The 21,076-nt window shown below is 38.6% G+C and overlaps 1 protein-coding gene and 1 long non-coding RNA gene across 2 annotated transcripts in view; one reads left to right on the top strand and one right to left on the bottom strand.

Annotated features, from left to right (window-relative positions):
- Window positions 1–16,170, bottom strand: part of LOC145991366 (uncharacterized) — a 50,766-nt gene extending 34,596 nt beyond the window's left edge. The window contains exon 1 of the mRNA XM_083127360.1: window positions 15,885–16,170. Coding sequence (XP_082983486.1) covers window positions 15,885–16,170 — 286 coding nt within the window. The remainder of the gene's footprint in view (window positions 1–15,884) is intronic.
- LOC145991368 (uncharacterized) lies at window positions 9,068–16,184 on the top strand. Its single transcript, XR_014442046.1, has 3 exons — window positions 9,068–9,365; window positions 10,213–10,303; window positions 15,939–16,184. It is a non-coding gene; the product is annotated as an uncharacterized LOC145991368 (long non-coding RNA).
- The last annotated feature ends 4,892 nt before the right edge of the window (window positions 16,185–21,076 follow it).

Genomic DNA, 21,076 nt, shown 5'->3' with positions numbered 1-21,076 from the left:
GAAAATATATCTTGCATTGTAGCTACAGAAATTGTTTATTTTCGGAATGTAGTGCCAACTGAAAGCAAAATAAGAAACATGTCGAACATCAGCTAAGTTGCAGAATTAATTGATTGAAAACAAAATTCTGGCTAGTATCATTCCTGACGTATGCACTGCTTATATGCTAAAATTGATCGAACGTTACTTGAGAAGCACAATTGCAAGAGTGAGAGTGAGTGCACTGGTGCTGTTAAGCATAAAAATCGATCTGGCTCGAAAACAGGACTTGACCAATCTAGGAAAATAATTTACTTCCATCAAAAAACGCAGAGGACTGGTAATGGGCATTTAACAATATTGTAATTTTTGTAGTAACAGTTTTTACAGTTTGTCGGTTGTCTTAACCTTTCGTACCAGTTTTTACATTGATTCAAATTCAATTTTGATATTACCTAATATAAATGTAGGCGTGAATAAATATTTTAGAAAAGAAAAGATTTAAAAAAAAACAGCTAGTAGGGGCGCATAACTGAAAGTTGCGAGGGGGCGCAGAGATTGCTAGCTACGATACTGCACAAGTCATTTAGGATTTGTCAGTGTGTCGTATCTCAACAATTGGTGAATATGTTATTGGTCACAAACGGTTGTGTCTCTAGTCACGTCTCTTTGTGAAGAAAATTTTCCAGCACAAACTGAGATACGCCCGCCTGGCCCCTTGTTTGTAAAGACCATTTTTCTCGATGGAAAGTTAATATTTTTAACATTGCTATTGTTGCCACTAAAAGGTTCTAACTTTGTCGGAAACCGAAAAAGAAACATCAAAATGCTTTACAATAATTAACAGTATGTACATTATCCACAGTCTATTTACGACATATATGCCTATACTTGCTTTGCTCTAGGGCCTCCCGGATGGCGCAGTGGTAGCGTCATCGCCTTGTAATCAAGGGGTCCCGCGTTTGATACCCGGTGGAGGCACATAGTGGTTCGGATCCCACTTTAAACTGTAGATCCAGTCCCGATTAGCCTTATTGTGCATAAAGTGGACTTAAAACACCAAATTAATCAATCAATTAATCAATAATTGCATAGTAATTTGTTACTAGAAAAAGAAGCAAGGTGGATATTTGAGTTTAGAGGTAAGACTGTACGTGTCAAAATTGTTGGATCTACTAAAGACTTATTTTTTTTCTAGTGAAGACACTTTAAAACAAGTACTCAAGTTCAAATGTATTGAGAGCCAGATCACAAGTAGTAACATGAATTTTGATTGCTATTGACAGGAAACATCTGGCAGTGACGTTCCTTTGTCACAGATGCAACATCAAACGAAAAACGCGCCTTTGAGAATTTCGACCTGAATTCATTGGCCATTTCTGTGCTTGTGAAACTAACACTTCTACTTGCATGCATCCGTCATGTGAGGTTCATAGATGTAACAAGGAGTCTTTAGTGCGTGTACCAAGTGTATGTATTTAGTGTGCTGGGATCAATTAAAAACAATACAAACTGCAAAAAAAATAATAAACCAATTACGATTTTGAAGAAAACAACCAGTCCCTTTGGTGATCAGCCAAAGAATCCTCACACAAAGTCAGAACAAGCTTGGTCTACCAACTTAAAAATGAGAGAAGTTGATACACTATACTCTGTCCCAGCTAACTGTGGAGCAAGCGAACGAAAACAAGTCTCTGCGCAAGTAGTGACGGGAGACGGCTCCATCAATGAGCACGAGAGAGGGAACGGGATTGCGTGGAGGGGGAAAGTGACTGCAGTTACCAGCCTTCGCAGCAGCGTGTACTGCTTCGCTCTACCCACTCGATTTCCCCCAAGCTCCCTCCCTTCTCTGCCTCTTTGCGCGGCCTTGCTCCAGAATAAAAGAAGTGAAGGTTTGGAATTTTAGAACGAAGAAGTGTCTCCTTACCAGCGTCTGGAATAACGACATAATAGACTTGAGTGCAAAAAATTAGAAAATATGTGTTGCCTAATATCTGGTGAAGAAGAGCAAATATTTAATGAAAGAGAATTTATCTCTGAAGAAATGGAATTTTGGATCATTAAACATGGAATTATACAACAGAAGTTATAGCGATTTTCATAAAAGTCTGAAAACAGTAAAATCACCGAATGCACAAATTAAAAATCTAAGCCCAAACCTTAAATGTCGATTGGAACACTTGAAGAATTTAGAAATAAGTTATGGAAATTATTAATAGAGTATTTTAAAAAATATATGATGCGACAAGGGTTGATCGGAAATGGAATAGAATGACCCACCTATTTTAAGTAGTTTACCACTACTACACACATGCACACACAAAATATTATCAATAATATATTTGATGTTCCACAGGTTTTCTGAGAAGCAGCAGTTAGAAACAGTGTTGCCAGTTTAACATATTTTACAGTAAAAACCCTCAAAAGTATGGAACATGGAGGGCATTATTAAAAATGTCTCCCCCATTACACAAAAATTTTACCCGGTCTGATTATACCTCCTGCAAGTACAGTAACCAAAGACTATATTGTACAATTTTCAGAAATTTTGATACGATCTGGCTCTTTGTGTACCCGTGAACTGTGACTGTGAAATGGGGCGCCCGCCCCCCTTCCCATCACTGGCTCCGGCCAACATAGAACAAATTTTGCCATGAGCATACATTTTGCACGTGACGTAATATTGTTATATTGGCTGCGTCTCCCCTCCCCCCAGCTATTTTTATAGCGCCGTGGCTGACGTGAAGAGGACAATGTTCTTAACCGGGAATTCTTTATTTTCGATTTCATACGACCATTAATGGATTTATTGAGATCGGTTTAGCTGCCAGATCTAAACTAAGAATAAATTGCCATTACTTTAAATTTAACGGTAATAACAGCCTCCCGCCCCACTCCTTTGGCACCTAATATTACCCTAGGAGGCACTATATTCAGCCTTCGAAAATTCTAGCTCCTTGAAAGCTAGTTTCAACTCCATTTAAGGTGAACTGTGCTAACTGCCATAGGACGCAAGGAGAAATGCATTAAACGTATGGGACCATTATTTTACTCGTTCTCTCGGGAATATCAAACATCTGATGACATAGAAAAAGTACATGGACGGAAAAAGGACACCCTGAACAATTTCTTGGTCGTCGGAAAAGTCGAAACTTCCATTTGATTAGGCGTTACTTGAAGTTGATTTCCCATAAGGAATACATGGGATTCTGTAAATACTTATTCATCACATTTTTCAAACATCGTGTCTAGATTAATAATCGCTTTAGAAAATAGCTTCCACTTGCAACATGGAAAGAAATTCATACTCCCTTGTATGTACTACGATCATTATTAAATACAACAATTGTATTTCAATTTTACGGACAAATTATATTCACCATTCTGCACTCTCTCCCCTTGTATTCAACTCCCTGTAATTGTTTTTTGTTTTCTCTTTAAGGAATTTTAATGTAGTAAGAAGTGCTACAATTTCAAGTTGAATTGCTGACTAACAATATAAAGTAGTCATTGTCTTGTTGCAATATCCTTGGTTACTATATAACTGTATTCGAGTATAAAATATCCGTAAGTGTTATGAATGAACTTGAAAAGTGTCAATAGAAATAAATTGAGCAAAGTACAGTTAAGAAGTGACTAATTGTTGGCACATGCAGGCCTGCAGTGTAAATATTCCACTTGAAATAATGTAAGTACATACGGGACTGCAAAAACGTTGGACAATTTTTATTTCTTAACTCCTGATGTTGTTGAGTTTTTGTATTTTAATACCTTAAAAAATGTTTAGAATTTGATATTGTAAAATAATCATGTTTTCCATCATACAAAATTAATAATTAATTGGAAAATCAATTTAGGCAACAATTTTCTGATTAGAAATATTTTTTCACCTCAAGAAAGATAATACATCCCCCCCCCCCGCACACATATTCCATAATTGATGTAAAACCAATTATATCACCAACTAATTGCCCTTGGTTCTGTCAACGTAGATCCGTTCGCTATCTCTCTAGAGGTCTTAGAAGCGAGCAGAGAAAGACTCTTCTGGAATTTGTCACAGCCTTTTGGATTCCTGGAATATCTTGATGTCACTTTCCTTCCATCGGCGACAGATCTGGCTTATATGGAGGATGCAGATGCGCCGACGCCCACAATCCAATTCGGCGACGCAGAATTGCCTCGCTCAAATGTGTTAAATGTAAGAGTTGTGGATAATCGTCTGTTTCACATATTCAGCTGTATGTAGGGTGGCCAGACGTCCTCTTTTATCCGGACATGTCCTCCTTTTTAGGTGTCTGTCCGGCGTCCGGGTGGATTTTTTTAGAAATCGGTAAATGTCCTCCTTTTTTAGAAAGAGTATGGCATCGACCATAGCAAATGTGCTGCATAGAGAATGCTTCCACACATAACGACCATCATTTAAGGCATATCACTTAGGGTGCGTTAAGTATTCGAGCAATGCTCACCTAGCATCTGAGAGCTGAACACGATCACTTTTTCGACTGAGTCATTAGTAGGGTGCGGATTTATAGGCACTAAAGACCTCTGAAATATGCACTAAAATGATGAAAATAGGCACTTAGGCACTATAAACTAAGAAAAGACACGAAAATAGACACTTAAAAGGCACCCTTAAATTAAAAATAAATACATTAAAATAGTCAATGAATTTGAACTTCTTTCAATTTTCTTCTTACAATGCACAGTTATACTGTATTAGCATTTCAATTTATACATAAAACTGGGCTAACGATTAATCCCCAGGCCTGGATTCGAATCCGGGACCACTTGCGTTGTGACGTGGTGTGCTAACCACTCCGCCACGGATGAAGGCGAGACAGTACGCGAGACAGAAACGCGTAGTGAGAATTTTGATTGTTAAGTAACATTTACTTTTATGAAATAACGAAGTGAAAGTGTAAATTCACCACTGATCTCGCAAGAAAATATCCAGCTTATAAAGGATAGAAGAATCGAATATGAGATAAACTGTAAGGTGGCTGCCAGTTTTCCCTGCTGTTGAAACTGTTGAAAGAGTTCTAGAAATGTTCGCGGCATTAAAAAATCATATTTCGTGTCCCAATCTAAACTATCTAAAATTTTAATTCGGTTTCTGGAAATAAGTTAAAGCGAATCTTACTTGTTACATTTCATTCTAATATCCAAGAATTAGAAAATGTAGTAAAATTCTATGCTTCAAATTGTAGATATTCTTTGTCATTTGTTAAATAACAGATTAGGAGATTGCTTTCTTTGCTTAAAGGTAAGAGGAAGTTATTGAAAGATATCATCTGAAAAAGTATCTGTGAGCAAAGTGTTGGTAATTTTCTATTATATTGATTAAATTATGAGTAATGGAAAATGTGTTTCCATTTCTTGCGGTGTCCTCTTTTTTATGACTTTGTCCTCCTTTTTCGCCATGATCGGTCCTCTCTTTTGAATGTATCTGTCTGGTCACCCTAGCTGTATGTGATGTTGATGGTTCCATGGTCATGAATAGATTTCCACTAAACCCCTGCCCTCCCAAAATCTTTCGTGTCATTCACACACACAGCCTCTTGATAATGCCTGGTCGCCATAGGTTTGCTGTAACATTTTCTACGTTTCCGTAGGTCTTTTCCCTAGCTTAACACAGAACTTAATGTTAACTGTCTGCTTCAACTCCGCGTCAATTACGTTTCTTGTGTAACTCCAACTAAATGCCACCACGACCAATGACGGACTAAGGTGGGTGCTATTGATGCTGTAGCATTAGGCCCATTCCTGAAATAGGCCCAAATGAAAAAACAAACTAGAATGAACAATTTTCTTTTGCTATATTAACTTGAAAATAATTTTTAGAATGAAATTTGGAGCCCCAATTTCGGACGCCTAGACACAGCGTTACTTATTATACAGTTACTATTATTCTTTGCGCTGTGACGTAACTATAACGTCGTTGTGTTTATTGTTCACTGAAGCTTTCAAGTTAATGCTATCAGCATGCAGCATCAGGCCCAATTTCATCTTAATCCGGCCATGACCACGAGTCATTGTTAGGAGCAGGCCTGCCACCTGTTGGTGGTCGAGCGGAACCATTTCCAAAAACATGTACAGGGTCTCCGAGAATGAATGGTGGGTTTTCATGAGGTTTCTGTGAAGTATGTATTATGTGTAATGGATTAAAAGTACTTTTATTTTATTCAGTCACTCAAGAAGATTGTATTCATGTATTTTTATTTTCTGTCATTCTTGTTAAATTTAGTAGTTTTGTTTCATACGTTTAACCTTTAAAACAATTGCAGATCAATTGAAGGAGGGCCAACTAAAATTTAAAAAATATTATATTTCTATCGTGAAGAAACTCAAACGAATCCCACCCCCCTTTGATTACTTTTTGGCACGCACTTGGAGCACCGCCCCACTTTACTAATCATGCGTGAGAAGAGCTAAATCGTCGATTTCCAGAACGTGGATTGGCTGAAGTGGGCTCATCCCATGAGCCGCAAGCAGTCCTGATCTCACTCCATTAGACTTCTTCCTCTGGGGCTATGTCAAAATGAGGTTCACAGCCAAAGAATTGATCTTGACCTCCACAAGGAAAGAAAAAGACAAGCAATTGCAAGCGGTACTCCAGACGTTCTTGGTAGAGTGTGGACCAACACTGAATATCGCTGTGACGTGTCTCGTGCTGTTAATGGTGCGCATATTGAAACATACTAATGTTGTTCGTAATATTTTTGACTGAATGAATGAAATAAAAGCATTTTCAATCCATTACACTTAATACATAATTCACAAAGACCTAATGAAACAACAGCATTCATTCTCGGAGACCCAGTACATTCACGTATCATGTATCTAAATAAAAAGCAATTCGAGTGTTTCAATACCGCAGTTAAAAGTTTAAAAAGTCAATCCTGTAACTTCGCTGACAAAGGTTATATCGTTACATAACTTGAAAATAAGTTTTTTTGAAAATCTCAAAAACACCATTTTTAATTTTTTTAAAAATATATGTGATTTGAAGACATCAATTGACTATTTGTGTGCAAAATTTCATAATGGGAAGGAAATGGTTTCCTATGGAAATTATATTTTTGTATTGTGCGAAATTTGCTAAATTTGTTGACTTCCATGTTATAACCACAACTATATGCTGAGTGGTTGATGTTAAAGTCTTCATATTAGTCTATTTTATAATTTTTGGACTACAAATAAGATGAAAATACCTAAATTTATCACTTTTAATATCAGGTAAGCAAATTGAAAAATGTACGAGGGGAAGTCATTAAATAACAGGAATCTTATTCTAAACTTCATGGAGATTTATGCACAACGGAAATTTGTGTTTCGGCACTCGATCCCGCATCTAAACCAAAGTTGTTGGTAGGGGTGGCACATACACTGTGTTTTGATGTGTGTGAATGAGTAAAATTGTCTTTTTATCTTTTTTGAGTGTTAATTACTGAATACATAATTGTAATTCATTCATTTTTATTCATAATTACATTGATGTGTGTGAATGAGTAAAATTGTCTTCATATTTTTAGTGTTAACTACTGAATGCATAATTATAATTCATTCATTATAATCCATAATTACTTTGATGTGTGAGAATGAGTAAAATTGTCTATCTTTTTAGAGTGTTAATTACTGAATGCATAATTATAATTCATTCATTATAATTCATAATGACTTTGATGTGTGTGAATTAGTAAAATTGTTTTTTATCTTTTTAGAGTGTTAATTACTGAAATATTTAGAAGTGAAAATGTAATGGAATTCCTATGTTATAGTAGTAATTGTATTTTGTTTGTTTTATTGTAATAGATTTTGCGGGTTAAGTGGTAGAGCAGCCACAGGCTGAACTTCGCCCATGAATAAAGAATTTCTAATTCTAATTCTAATTTTTCACATGCCCCCAAAGGGAAAAATTACAAACCGTTAGGTCAGGAGATCTAGGAGACCATGGGAAAAGCGCTATCCAACGGCGTGGGAGTTCTTCGTTCAGGTAGCGACGCATCTCAGTGTGCCAATGGAGCGGTGCCCCATCAAGTTGGAATACGAAGTTATTGTAATCCTCTTTCATTTGTGGAAATAACCGCAACTGCTGCTTATCGAGGAATGACATACCCGTCACAGTGTTCTCTGCGAAGAAAAAGGGACCGTACATCTTTGATTTGGACACTGCAGCAAACACATTAACTTTTGGGGAATCTCGTTCATGTTGCACTGTAGCATGTGGTTGTTCAGTACCCCAGATACGAACATTATGGCGATTAACCTTGCCACTCAAATGGAATGTCGCCTCGTCACTAAACAGCAGAAGCTCAAGAAAACCATCGTCCTTCATAGCGTCCTGCATGGAATTACAAAATTCATATCGTTTGACGAGGTCATCCGGTTGGAACATTTGCAATAACAATGCGGTACTGTTTCAGTTGCAGTCGGGTTCGAAAAATCTTCCAGACAGTTGGCTGCGGAATAACAAGTTCCCGACTGGCGCGGTATGTTGACTTCTGTGAGCTACTCACAAAACTCGCTCCACTGTTTCATCAGAAACGCTTGAACGTTTATGCAGGCAACCAGTTTCCTTAAATTGTCGATGCCATCGCAAAATGCTTTGGTGACCTGGCGGCGCAGTTGCAAACTGTCTCGGGAACGCACGTTGTACGGTAACAATGGAAAAACACTTCTCATATTCCAAAACTGCTGCATAGATGCCGTTTTGGAAACTAGGTTTGTGCTACAATCTGTTGGCAGGCGCCAAGATTACAAATATGAGAAATTAAACTTTCATATGTGTTCTTTCGTTTCATGATTAGCACGTGCATATTATATTAATAGCTTTGGAAATATTTCACTTTAAACCCGATGAATCATTTATAATTACCCTGTATAATCAACACACACATGCTTTTTATTGAACTCGAATATGTATTCATACATGATGTTCGCGAATTCATTCCTTAAAAGAAAATGTTCAAATAAATGTGTCAAACATGTAATGCGCTGACAATAATATAGCTTTTAATTATTGGCTAATCAGATTTGTCGTGTATAAAGCTCATTGCCATGGAAACATTCCTGATCCCCCTCATTGAAATCACAGACAATAACAGCTTTTCTTTGTCAAACTCATAGATTATCTTCACATGACCAAACGTTCGCTCTGGCAAGGTTAACGCAGCATCTAGCAGAGAAGCAAGTTGCAATTAGAACACTGCCTAGTCACCTACAGTCCAGCGGCCAGTCTGAAAGTCAGTCCAGCGCCAACTAGAGCATTCCAGTGAGGAATCCAGCTCCGTGTGATTCGGCCTTCATCGACAGACCGCGTCCGTACCTTCATCATCATCGCCGCTAAGTCCAGAAAAGCCAGATGACTGCCTCTCGTACCTCATTGGGTAAGTGACCTCTGCTCCTTCGATCATTTTCTATCTATCGAGCCAATGAGGGGCTACCCACGATCCTAAACCAGAGTTTGCTTTTTTTCCCTGATCCATTCCACGTGACAGACCCAGTACCTCAATATTTAGTCGCGTAACAATATATACAAAGCGATTCATATAAAACTAACATATTTTTTCTTTCCTTTTATTTATACAAGAATACTATTATCCATGTTAGTTTCAGATGACGCGGGGCATCTGGGCGATTCTAATCATCTCAAGAGAGTGCTCTGCTGTGTTGGATTTGGTAGCTGTCGTCTCCATATTGCCTCAGTCGCTGCGAAGATGCAGTACGCGCTACGATTTTTATGTTTGTTGGGGAATTGAATGGTATTGAGCTACGTCAAGGATATTTTTAACGGAATGGCGCCACGTCCCATACATAAAATGAGTCATTGGAGCTGATTCGTTGTTTCTTTGAGGACCCGGATAATTTCCTGAAACTAATGACCACGCAGATCACCTGATTTGAACCCCCAGATTTCTTTCTGTGGTGGTATCGTAATGGAAGCGTGTACGCTAAGCGCCCTCGGACATTGGACGAATTAACGGAGATCATTACATAAGAAATAACCAGTATTGACAACAGAATAGTCCAACCAACGGCGAGGAATATGGAACAACTTGTCAACCTATGCCTTCAAGAGGGGGGCATTTTCAGCATGCTATGTAAAGGTTATTAAACTCCCACATCTATGCTACATTTCAGATATAATTAATTGTTGCTAGCTTTATTCTTGTTCACATACATTGATAATGAAATGTGTCAGTTTTATTTCAATCACCCTGTATACTTTTTCAGGTATTTTCACATGGAAAGAGATCGACCTAACAGTCAGGACGAGCTACAATCGATTAAGTCACCAAAAAGACATGACGTCACGTTCTCCAAGGTAACATATGCTACACGAAAGTTCCTTCGTAATGCACCGAATGCGTTAGTATACATAACGAGAGGCACGCAGAACTCTTGTTGTGTTATTATAGAAGTAACAATTGAATTCTGTAGATAACGCAGCAAGAAGAAAGTGAGGACCTCCTCGATAACCTGGTGATTAAGGTTGTCGCCTTGTACTCAAGGGTTTCCGGGTTGGATCCCGGTGGAGGTTCCACATCTCAACTTCAACTAGCTAACTGGAGGGAAATCAAGCACCGTTGAATTTTTCAAAAAGCTATCATCGCAATTTATTTATTTAAAACTAGCACGTGTACGTGCTCTGGATACACGTTGGCAAAATTAATCACAAAACGAAACCTCTTGGGAAGCCTTATGAAAGTATCCGTGAAGGAAAGTGCGAAATCATCGAAGACTGTTGGGGAAAGAGATATTTTAATTTACACACTCACAAATATATGTGGCTTATTAATATATTATTTGCATATAAAATGCAAATTACTAAATATACTATAAGGTAGGTGACCCGAATATGGCCCACCTAAGCTTTGACAATTTTTGTGACTAACTTTGAGTCAGTTTTTCCAAGCAAAGTATACGCCGCGGCGCCTGGGGCTAGCCTACAGTGGCACCGCGAAATGTTGCAATATTTTCACTGAAATGTAATCAATGATATGATTGTTCCTAATGTGTACTTATTTAGTATGTATGTTTATTTTTTAACTTTAGGCAAGCAACCTAACCACATTAACTGAGCGTTGCAAGTGTTAGATAGGCCTACTTTCTGACTTGGACGCCGCGGGAAAATCTTGAAACACTAAGGGAGCCTTGAAACGAAAACGTTTTGGAACCACTGGTCACTTGCAGTGCTTACTTGGGAATAATGAAAAAAAACTTTCTCGTACATCTGTCATATGGTACGTGGGCCTCTCCGATGGTATTCAAGGATTCTCGGGTTTTATGACAGATGATCCTACAGATTTCGTTGTGTTGTTTCGTTCAAGATCTATTTAAATCCACCAAACCCATTCATATTGTACTTGATTTCTTTCTAGTTAGCTGCAGACAGGGCCCTACTACAGTTGTACAAAAAGAGATTAGTACGTACGTACTTGGGACCATGGGATCAACCCACTTACTGTCGCTAACCTCGAGTCTATCTTTGTAGCCATTTGGAGAAAAAATCTTCACCAGAAGTTGGCTTCAATTTCTTCGAGTTCGACTTTAAAAACATCTCCTTGCAAATATTTACACAATAATACATAACTTATTTATATTTTTTTAATTCTTTGGATCGCAATGATTTGTAAGTTGGTATATTTTCAAGTTAAATTAAGAAATATTTGTTACAATTTTACTGCCATCTATTGAGAAGAAACTAATGTATAAGATGCATCGCATTTTTAGTTTACGTTTATAAGGAAAAGTCTGTATCGCTGAATTTATAATTAATTTAGAGTATTTCAAATATAAAGTAATGTGTAGGCCTACTTTCAACAAATAACTTATCTAATCTAACTATGAAAGAATATATTTTAATATTCTTCGTCACACACCGCAAGGAAATCGTCTAACTCAGAACAGAGACAATTTCCAGAAATGAAGGTAATCGAAAACTGAGTATCTTTTTCAGACCTATTTTTAAAGGAAAATGAAAGTGAGTCCTATACGCCGTCAAATACGGTAATTCGTTTATTCTAGGACAGGCATGGACGTCCGCAGGATTTTTTCCAGGGAGGGGCAAACAAGGTATTTTTTCCAGGAATGGCAAAACACGCATATTTCCCCCCAAAATGGTGATGCCCCTCAAAAAACACTATTTCAGTCTAAAATGTTCATATATCTTCAACAAATTTATAATAATTAACAAATTACTGTGACTGAAATGAAATTATGTGTGAAATATAGAATTTTTAGATTGACATTCATTTTCCAGGGAGGGCCGTGGCTTCCCATTGACCCTCTTCCGGACGCCCATGAAAACAGGCGTTCTCAAACTTCTAGATTGATGCACCACTAAACCAAAATGCATATTTCCGCCGTCCCACTAACTAATGTTACGGAGATTTTAATGCTAACATTTAAAATTGCATGATAATGTCGTCCCTTTCCGAAAATTGCTAAATTTCTCTAGATCTCTCCATTTCATTCCCTAAACTTTCACTCGATAAACGGCGTTCACTAAACACTTACTCATCTACTAAAACTAAATTACATTCATCACTATATGTATATAAACCTTGTTTGTTCCGATAACCAGTAAAACCAAAGTACTTTTAGTATAAATAAAAAAAAATGTAATCTCAGAAAAAACTAATAAATCAGCCAAAAAACCACGGGGTATTCGAAATTATGATAAAATGACGTCCTGGTTTATTATTAAAAGATACCAGGGCATAAGCACAATCCCCTGAATGTATGCGGGTGGAGAGGGATTTTCAGGGATTCCCCCCAAAAGTGGTATATTGTCCAATACTGCAACTAATTATTACACAGGGTGTCCGGAATGGGACTGACAGTTTTTAAAAGTTTGTGGTTTTAATATGGATAGAAGTAGATAAAAAAAGGAAGCATTATGAAGATAAACTCACCAAGTGTTATTGGTAGTAGTTACAACTCAGCACAACTCAGTATAGCTCCACATGAGCTCCTTTTGTGATATGGAGGATGTCCAACCTGAATTCAATTTCTCTCCACGTATTCTGTAGCATAAGAGGCGTTTTGTCTTTGTGGCTTGTCATTTGGCTTAAGTTCTTGCATCAACTGCAACTTATACGCACGCAAACGTAATAGTTTATGTACTACAGCCGAGATTTTTCTTGTAGCACTGCACATTTGGGAGGGGGCGATATTGAAATAAATGCACAACTGGTGCTGGTCCTGGGAAGAGTGACAGTTTTGCACCAGTTGTGTATTTATATCATTATCGTCGGAATGGGCAATGATGACAAATTATTTAGAGAATACCTTGGATTCCTTGGAGTAGCAACCTTAAATTCAAGTTACACCTAATCAAATGGAAGTTTCGATTTTTCTCAACATAAACAAAATCTTAAACATATCCTCTTTCGATTTATGTGTTCTTCTATACCATCAGAAGTTTGATATTCTCAAGAGACCAAGCAAAATAATAATCGCAGGGAAAGGTTGTGGGGAAGGAGCGGTTAAGGTATTTCCAGAAAGGCTGTCTCTCATGGCCTCAAAAAAGACGTGAAAATGTTCTAGTCCAAAAAAAGACGAAACAAAAGCAACCGTTGCTATAGATTCATAAAGAAGCAAACTATTTGTGCTCTTTGATTTCAGTAACAAGGAGTCCTTTATCATTTTGTAGTAATTCTGAAAGACGACCTCTGTGGCGGAGTGATTACCAGAGCACACTACAACACCAGGGGTCTCGGGTTTGAATACCAGTCTGGGCATGTACCCTATCCCGTGAAGCAGTCCACGCTGCTCCAAATGCAGGTAACGGCAGTCGCTTTTCCCTCTCCACGCATTCCCGCTCCGTTATGCTTGTTTATTAGTCGAGCCCTCTCGAGCTCATAGATTCCCGGGACAGAGTATAGGTAATTTTGTGTGTTACTTCATCAATTTCATCATATGATCATCGTCGTGATTATCAGAAAGTGACAGAGAAGCGACACTAATTAACAAAAATCAAACAAATAGTAATGCTGAAAACAAGGGCTGTTTACTCTTTCGGAATTTCTCTATTTCAAAAATTATTTCCTCGCAAATCCTTTCCACTCGACCTGCTACAACTGAAGAATATATATCAGATTCCTGTGTACATGTTACATCGAGCTATGCAGCATGTCCTTCGACGACTGCAGGATTGGTTGCTTAGAAAAGGTCGTTATCTACTGCACGTCATCATCAAGCCATAAACCTACCCACTTTTTCAGAGGAATAAGTATGTAATGGTATCCCACGCACTAATCATTGATTGATTTGCTTTATTTTACTTCGTTTCTTGTGCCACTTTTGGCTAATTTGCGAAGATGGGGATGAGTAATGACAATCATGATATTGATGAATGGACACTCACAAACATCCATGCCCAGGGTTCGAATCCCACTTTAAACTGTAGGTACAGTCCCGATTAGCCTTACTGTGCATACAATGGACTTAAAACGCCAAATCAACCAACCAACCGGGACCCCTGGCGTCGTAGCGCGATATGCTAACCACTTCACACGCACAAATCAGTTCCATCATTAAATCCCTCACAACTATTTAGTTTCATCTCTATACCACCGTTCAAAAATGTCCCATCTTTTTGAGACAACCTTTATATATATCACGAGCCAGAAGCAAAATGCTATATCGTCACAAAAACGAGAGCCAGGTCTCGGGTGACGAGAAGTCGCCAGGGAGAGTCTGAACAGAGCAGGCAAGGCGAGCGGTTGGTCTAAGTGGTGCGACTCGTGTAATGTGTCCGTGCGAAGGTAGGGCAGAGTCAACGGAGCACACGGCGCCGACGCGACCTAGCCGAAGGACCAGATCAGGTACAGTGATGACCCCAGAAATTTAAGTATCAGTGTTTAGTAGTTCAAATCCAGTTGAGGCCTGTTCACCCTTTTACCTGTTCGGCCTGTGCATAATAAATAAGAGAAGGTCTAAGGAGTATTAATTATTCCCCCTTCTCACATTCAAACTCCTCTCGTAGCCAAGATGTTTGGCCAGCGAAGACCTAAACGTAACATGGTGGAGGAACCGGCTATTTTTGGGGGGTTCCCCTTTTTAGTTTAAGCCTGTTCCACATCTGTTTCACCGAGATTCAATCCGGACCACTTTGATTATAAAGAGACAGCGAGAAGGTACGTGTGTTGATTTCATTGCATATAGAGAGAAATGTTTGCTTTAAGATGATGCATTCATCTGTGAATAGTACAGTAGATTACAAGTTCGAACCTTGCTTCCGGACATTCTGCTTTAGGTTGGTTCCTTAGTCTCTCCCTTAATTTTGAATTCTTCCATTCCCTTCTTTTCTATCTCTTCAACATTCTTTCCTTTCCCTTGGTTTCTTCTCTTTCCTTTGCCTATCGTACCCTATACTGTTCTATTCCATCCTCCTCTATCTCATCCCATCTTTTCTTTAATTTTTTCTCTGCTTTCCATTTCCTTCTCCTACCTTCCTTTTTTTCTATCCGACCCCTTTCCATTCCTCTCCGTGTTTTCCCATTTTGGGAAAATTGTGGAAATTCTGGTCAACACACAAACACACAATATGTTTTAAAAACCTAGCATTCCTCTTTATTCTTTGTAATAATAAAATTATTAAATTTATGTAGCTATGTTTTGAAACAACTTCTGTTAAAATTTGTATTTCACTTGTTACTAAAAATGACATCTTCATACTTATTTATAAACACAGCTGTAGCTAGATATTATAAAATGCAAAAGTAAATCTATACCCTGTGTATTGGACCGTACAGTGAAGGCACATGGGCCGTACAGATGTAGGGTTGCACACATTCAGAATGTTGATGGAGGTGATGTGATGGGTATCCCGCTCCATCCCGCGAACGACCTAAACGTAACATATATACAAGATGGTGCATTTAATAGTAATATCTTACCTGTGTAAGATTCGGGTACGACAACACCCGAGCCTATTTCCTTCCATTTTCCAGATCTGCTCAGTTTGAGATTTTTGGCCTGCACGTTGGTGCTCCTGTAGCTGCGATACAGCACCAGCGGCTGAGAGAGATCCACGTTGGACACCGCCTGGCTGGAGTCGCTGATCCTCACCAGTCGGGGCAGAGAGTACTTCTCCACGAACTGGCGCGGCGTTAACTTCTCGGAACTCCAGTAGAGATAGCGAAGCACCGAACTGCCGCTGCTGGTGGACTCTGGCCCGCTCATCGCACTTACAATGTCCACAACTGGAAGGGATTCTTCTCAATGCCTTCCCAAGGCATTGTTGCAATAACTACTATATCCGTATTACATACTTTACATGGTCAGTTTTCGTATGTGTGTAAATTAATGATTTTATATTAATATCACTTGATTATAATATCGTTCCTGTATGGAGACAATCATCTGAAAGAAAAAAATAGAAATATTATAATTTAAATTTGCTGGCAATATACAGGTTTAGAATTAAAATACGCCAAGAAAAAGCAAGTAAATTTGCTCCTTTCATTGCATATTGCCATGAAAACACCGAATGGTAGAGCTAGCTCTATGTAATCTTCATCTCAGCCGTAGCTGAGGCGATGTGGTCTATACCATGCTTTGGCCACTTTTACTCCCTTACATGCTGGATCTCTGTTCCTATATCATCGTAGTATAAGTTATACGGATGCTTCAAAAAGATGTTACCACTTATATGGGAGGTTGAGTTATGTTTATTTTGTTGTCATTATGTTTGATTTGTGAAATACATTTTTTTTATGTTTTTGATGTTAAGTGGTAACATCAATAAATATCAGTAACTAAACCTCCCATATAAGTGGTAACATCTTTCTGGACCACCCTATTAGTATATGTTCTCTGTTTTGCTATCATCCGACTTACATCAAACTTTCAGATTGGTTATGTGCAACGTTCCAGCGCCACGACCTTTTTAGACTTATAGCAAAAGTTTCTAATTCTCTCAATGGAAAGGACTGGGACTTCAGAAAATCTCAATGCTTGCTGGATATCCTATATGTTGTGTTCATACCACAGCAAGGAGTACGGTAAATTACAATGGCTATATATGCTTTTTAACGGCGTCGGCCAGTACGGACTGGTAAGGTACGTACTAGCGGAGTCCGATGGTGAATACAAGGCCCTAGTCGGGTGTCTCACGCTTGTCCGAAGGTACTAACTGACGTCGGCGGTCCGCATGGTCTGGGAAGTAGTGATTTGTAGCTATTTGATTCATTTTACCTCGATTCGTGTGCCACTTTTGGCTAATTTGCGAAGATGGGGATGGGTGATGACATGACGAAAATGATGAATGGACACTAACAAACATCCATGCCCAGGTCGGGATTCGAACCCGGGACCGCTGGCGTCGTGGCGCGATGTGTTAACCACTCCGCCACGGGGGCCGGAATCGGCCGCCGAGAAGGAAGCTATTTCCTGCTTCCCCTTTCGGCAGGAACTCTTTAGTCTGCTACTCTTTTACTTCTGTTGATTCTCCTTGGCCTGATCTTTCCAATGACATTTGCCGTTGCTTAGCCCCTGAGTGGTGCTGACAAACAGCGCTAGGCCGGAACTACTTGCAGCTGTGCGCAGAAAGATGCGCACAGACATCGAGCGTACGGCGTCCCATCAATAGGCATTCCACTATTCATATTAAACAACTATACTCAGCATGATAAACTATTCAATACGAACATCTTCTATACTGTTCGTGTTTCCAGCTGGAGGCTGGGAGACAACGAAACATCGATCAGTTGACTTCTCTTCGACTGACATCGGGCATTTTCGAGTCACAAGACACCCAGAGTTCCTGGCGGGAAGAAACAAATGAGTGTCGGATACACAGCATGTTGCCAAACGTACTGTAAAACGGGAGAGAGAGAGTTGATCAGCGCCGTTATTGGATTAAAGTTGTACAATAGAACACAAATCACGGAAAATTAGTGCACAAAACATCTAAACACTGCACAAACAAGCTAATACAAGCAAGTGACAAAAACAGACGTACGCTTGGCAACGTTGTAACGGGAGAGCGATGTTACCCCTACAGCTTTAACTTCGCATTTCGCAACTGAGGTTGTTGACACTCATCAAGGCACACACCCCCGAAGACAATTTGTGGACAAATAGAACTACGTAGCAAGAAGTGGGTGAGCAGCCAGTTGGGCCCGCGATCAGTATAACAGGACACAACGTACAGTGCTGGACAGTTCTGGGTTGTAACGACCCCGTTTAAATAGCATGAAAGTAAGTCCTCGATGCGTGACCACAAAGCACCTACCGTACAGACAACACAACCAACGTGGCAATTCTGCGGCTTGTATACCATTCACGGGTATCCATCTCAGTAGACGGAGCAGTCATGCCAAATAACATTAAATAAACAACCATACCTTGGAACAAGTATTACTCCATGTCGAGAACTCGAGGCATTACTTCCGTTCATACCGTATTTTTCTTTGGCATCACTGCTCAGTCTACTGAGATGTATACCTGTGATCAATGGCGGATTAAGCTTCCTCGCCGCCCCTAGGCACAAACTTAATGTGCGCCCTTCTGAAAAGAAAAGTAGTAACTTATTTGCAGTATTTTTACAGGCTAATTTAAAAATTAGTGAACATACTGAAATAAAAAACAAAGGATAAAAATCAATAACAAACCATTCATTTTCTGTATGTGCTATACCTAAAATTATGTAATGTATTGAGAAATTAAATTCACCACTCACTACTTTTCGTGTGATGCTAGAATATTTTAAATGCTTTTCCAGTCTGAAATGCCGTGAGTTGCGATGTTTGTCTTGCCCTTGAACAACCTGCATGATGCACAATAAACGGCACCAGTGCTGCACGAATATACCAAATAATTCCGCAAAATTGATTCGTCATTTACAAGTTTACGAAAAAAAACACTATTATTTAAAAATCTTGTCTTACCTGCTATGAGTCTTCGCGATTTAGAAAAATCGTTTCCAGCATTCTGATTAATTCCACGTCTTAGAAGAATGTCAATTGTAGACTCATTCAGAAACCACTCGGCAGGATCGTAACTAACGAAATTTGCACTCTCACTGTCACAATCAGGAACTCCTACGAACTGAGGGGACAGTACCTAAGGTGTACTTTCTTCCTCCACTAAACCCACAATATTTTCGACATTTTGCGTTTCACAGAGTTCACTCGGTGTAGCCGCTTCCACTTCAATTTTTGAACTGCTTTCGGAAATCACTTGTTCCTTTCGCCTAAAAAACGTGCCCACTGTACCAAGCTTTTTCTGTAAGGTTGCTTCTCTTTCACGCTTTTCGTTTGCAAGTTTACGATAAGCCGCCCCACTTAACTTTGTTCGCTTCATGCTGCCTGCTGCATGAAAAAAAAAATCTTTTTTCCTGCCTGGCCATTAACAAAAGCTTAGTGGAAGATCGAGTGGTATGTATTTACAAAAACAAACCAACAAGGGCTGGGAGGCTTGCATTGTCATTGTAAGCGATAAAAGCCACAGCACGGGTTGAAAACAAATTGATTGGCTCCTGAAGGAGACAGAGCAGACGAAACATTTCTTGATAACACATAAATTTGATACATCGAGGTTTCTTTCTTATGAAGCGAAAGTGTTACAAACCGTTGATTTGAAACATTGGTTTCATAGGTCTAAATTGTCACTGTGTACGTAAGACACTTTTTATTATTCTTGATATTCTGGAAAAAAGATTTGCCGCCCCCAAGAGTTGCCGCCCCTAGGCACGTGCCTAGTGGGCCTATTTGGTAATCCGCCACTGCCTGTGTGTGTTGGTTAGGTGTCTGTACGAAAGGCGCTTTGTGGTCACACATCGAGGGCTTACTTTCATGATACATATTTGAACAGGGTCTTTACAACCCAGAACTGTCCGAGACTGTACTATGGAACACAATATTACAATAATAAGCCTCACATGATCTAGTGATAATATCATTTGATTCTAAAGCCTCAATTATAGCTTTACTATATACACAAGGATGAATTAAAGAACAATTTTACATGTTTAATTGTTGACAATAGAATACCCAGTCATAGGATAATAAACTAGAGATAACACTTGTCCATCTAGTGATAACCCAACAATCGAACTGAAGTAATCATAGATTTTTCTAACGACTTGCCTGCCCGTTACAAAGGAGAGGGTCAAAATAATCAACAAAAGTTGCACTTACATCCATGAACACTTTAAATAGATTAATTATTCTAAATATATCCTGTTACATTATTCTTACCACATTTTAATAAAGTGGTTCCTGTATTGTATTTCTGACAGTCACTAATGTGCGGGAACATTGAGAGAAATATTCCTATTCTGGCTCACGCACGCCGTAAATCAAACAGGATCGACCGTGTACGAGTCAAACGATTTGCCGAGTGGACCAGCGCCACGTCATATTTACCATAAAATAGCTATTTCTAAAGGGATGCAGTGATTACTTTTCTGTTCATAACGTTTTTGTGCTAAATAAATTATAATTTATGCATTATTTTTTACTTCTGCAATCATGTTTACGAAGAAAAACTATTTTTCTTTTAAAAAAGAAATAAAAATAATCAATTGTGTTTAATATAGTTATTCAATAAAAATATCATATTTCAGACAATGATAAATAATAATTACAACAATGTTATTTTTAGATTAACCTTAGCACTACGTAAACTAATCGTGACAAATGCCTGCCTCTGTGATGTAGTCGTTTCCTAGTGTGCTATGAAATCAGGCGTTGACAAGCAATGGACACTGTGCAATTAATCTAGGGAGGTAGAAAAGCGAAACGAATTAACAATAGAATACGAAAAATTTCATACTCATTTTTTTTCAAAGCTTCCGTCAAATTTGTTTTAAGTCCATTTTATAAACATAACACTTCAGATCTAAAATAAGTAATATATACTCCAGAATATCAAAACTTGATAAAACCTATTTCTCGTAATACCATATTTTCTTACAAACAATTGTTCTTCTGAAGGCTGATCCCTGGCTGTAAAATGTTTTGCGTTTAATTCATTTTATCATCTCAATATTTTTTTTTTTAATATATAAAAATGGATGTATGTGTATTTGTTCCAGCATAACTATCGAACGCCTGGAGCGATTTCAACCAAACTTGGAACACGT

The sequence above is a fragment of the Lepisma saccharinum genome, chromosome 8, assembly GCF_977018435.1.
Source record: "Lepisma saccharinum chromosome 8, izLepSacc3.1, whole genome shotgun sequence".
Classification (NCBI taxonomy): Eukaryota; Metazoa; Arthropoda; class Insecta; order Zygentoma; family Lepismatidae; genus Lepisma; species Lepisma saccharinum.
This window is presented reverse-complemented; position numbering and strand designations above follow the sequence as displayed.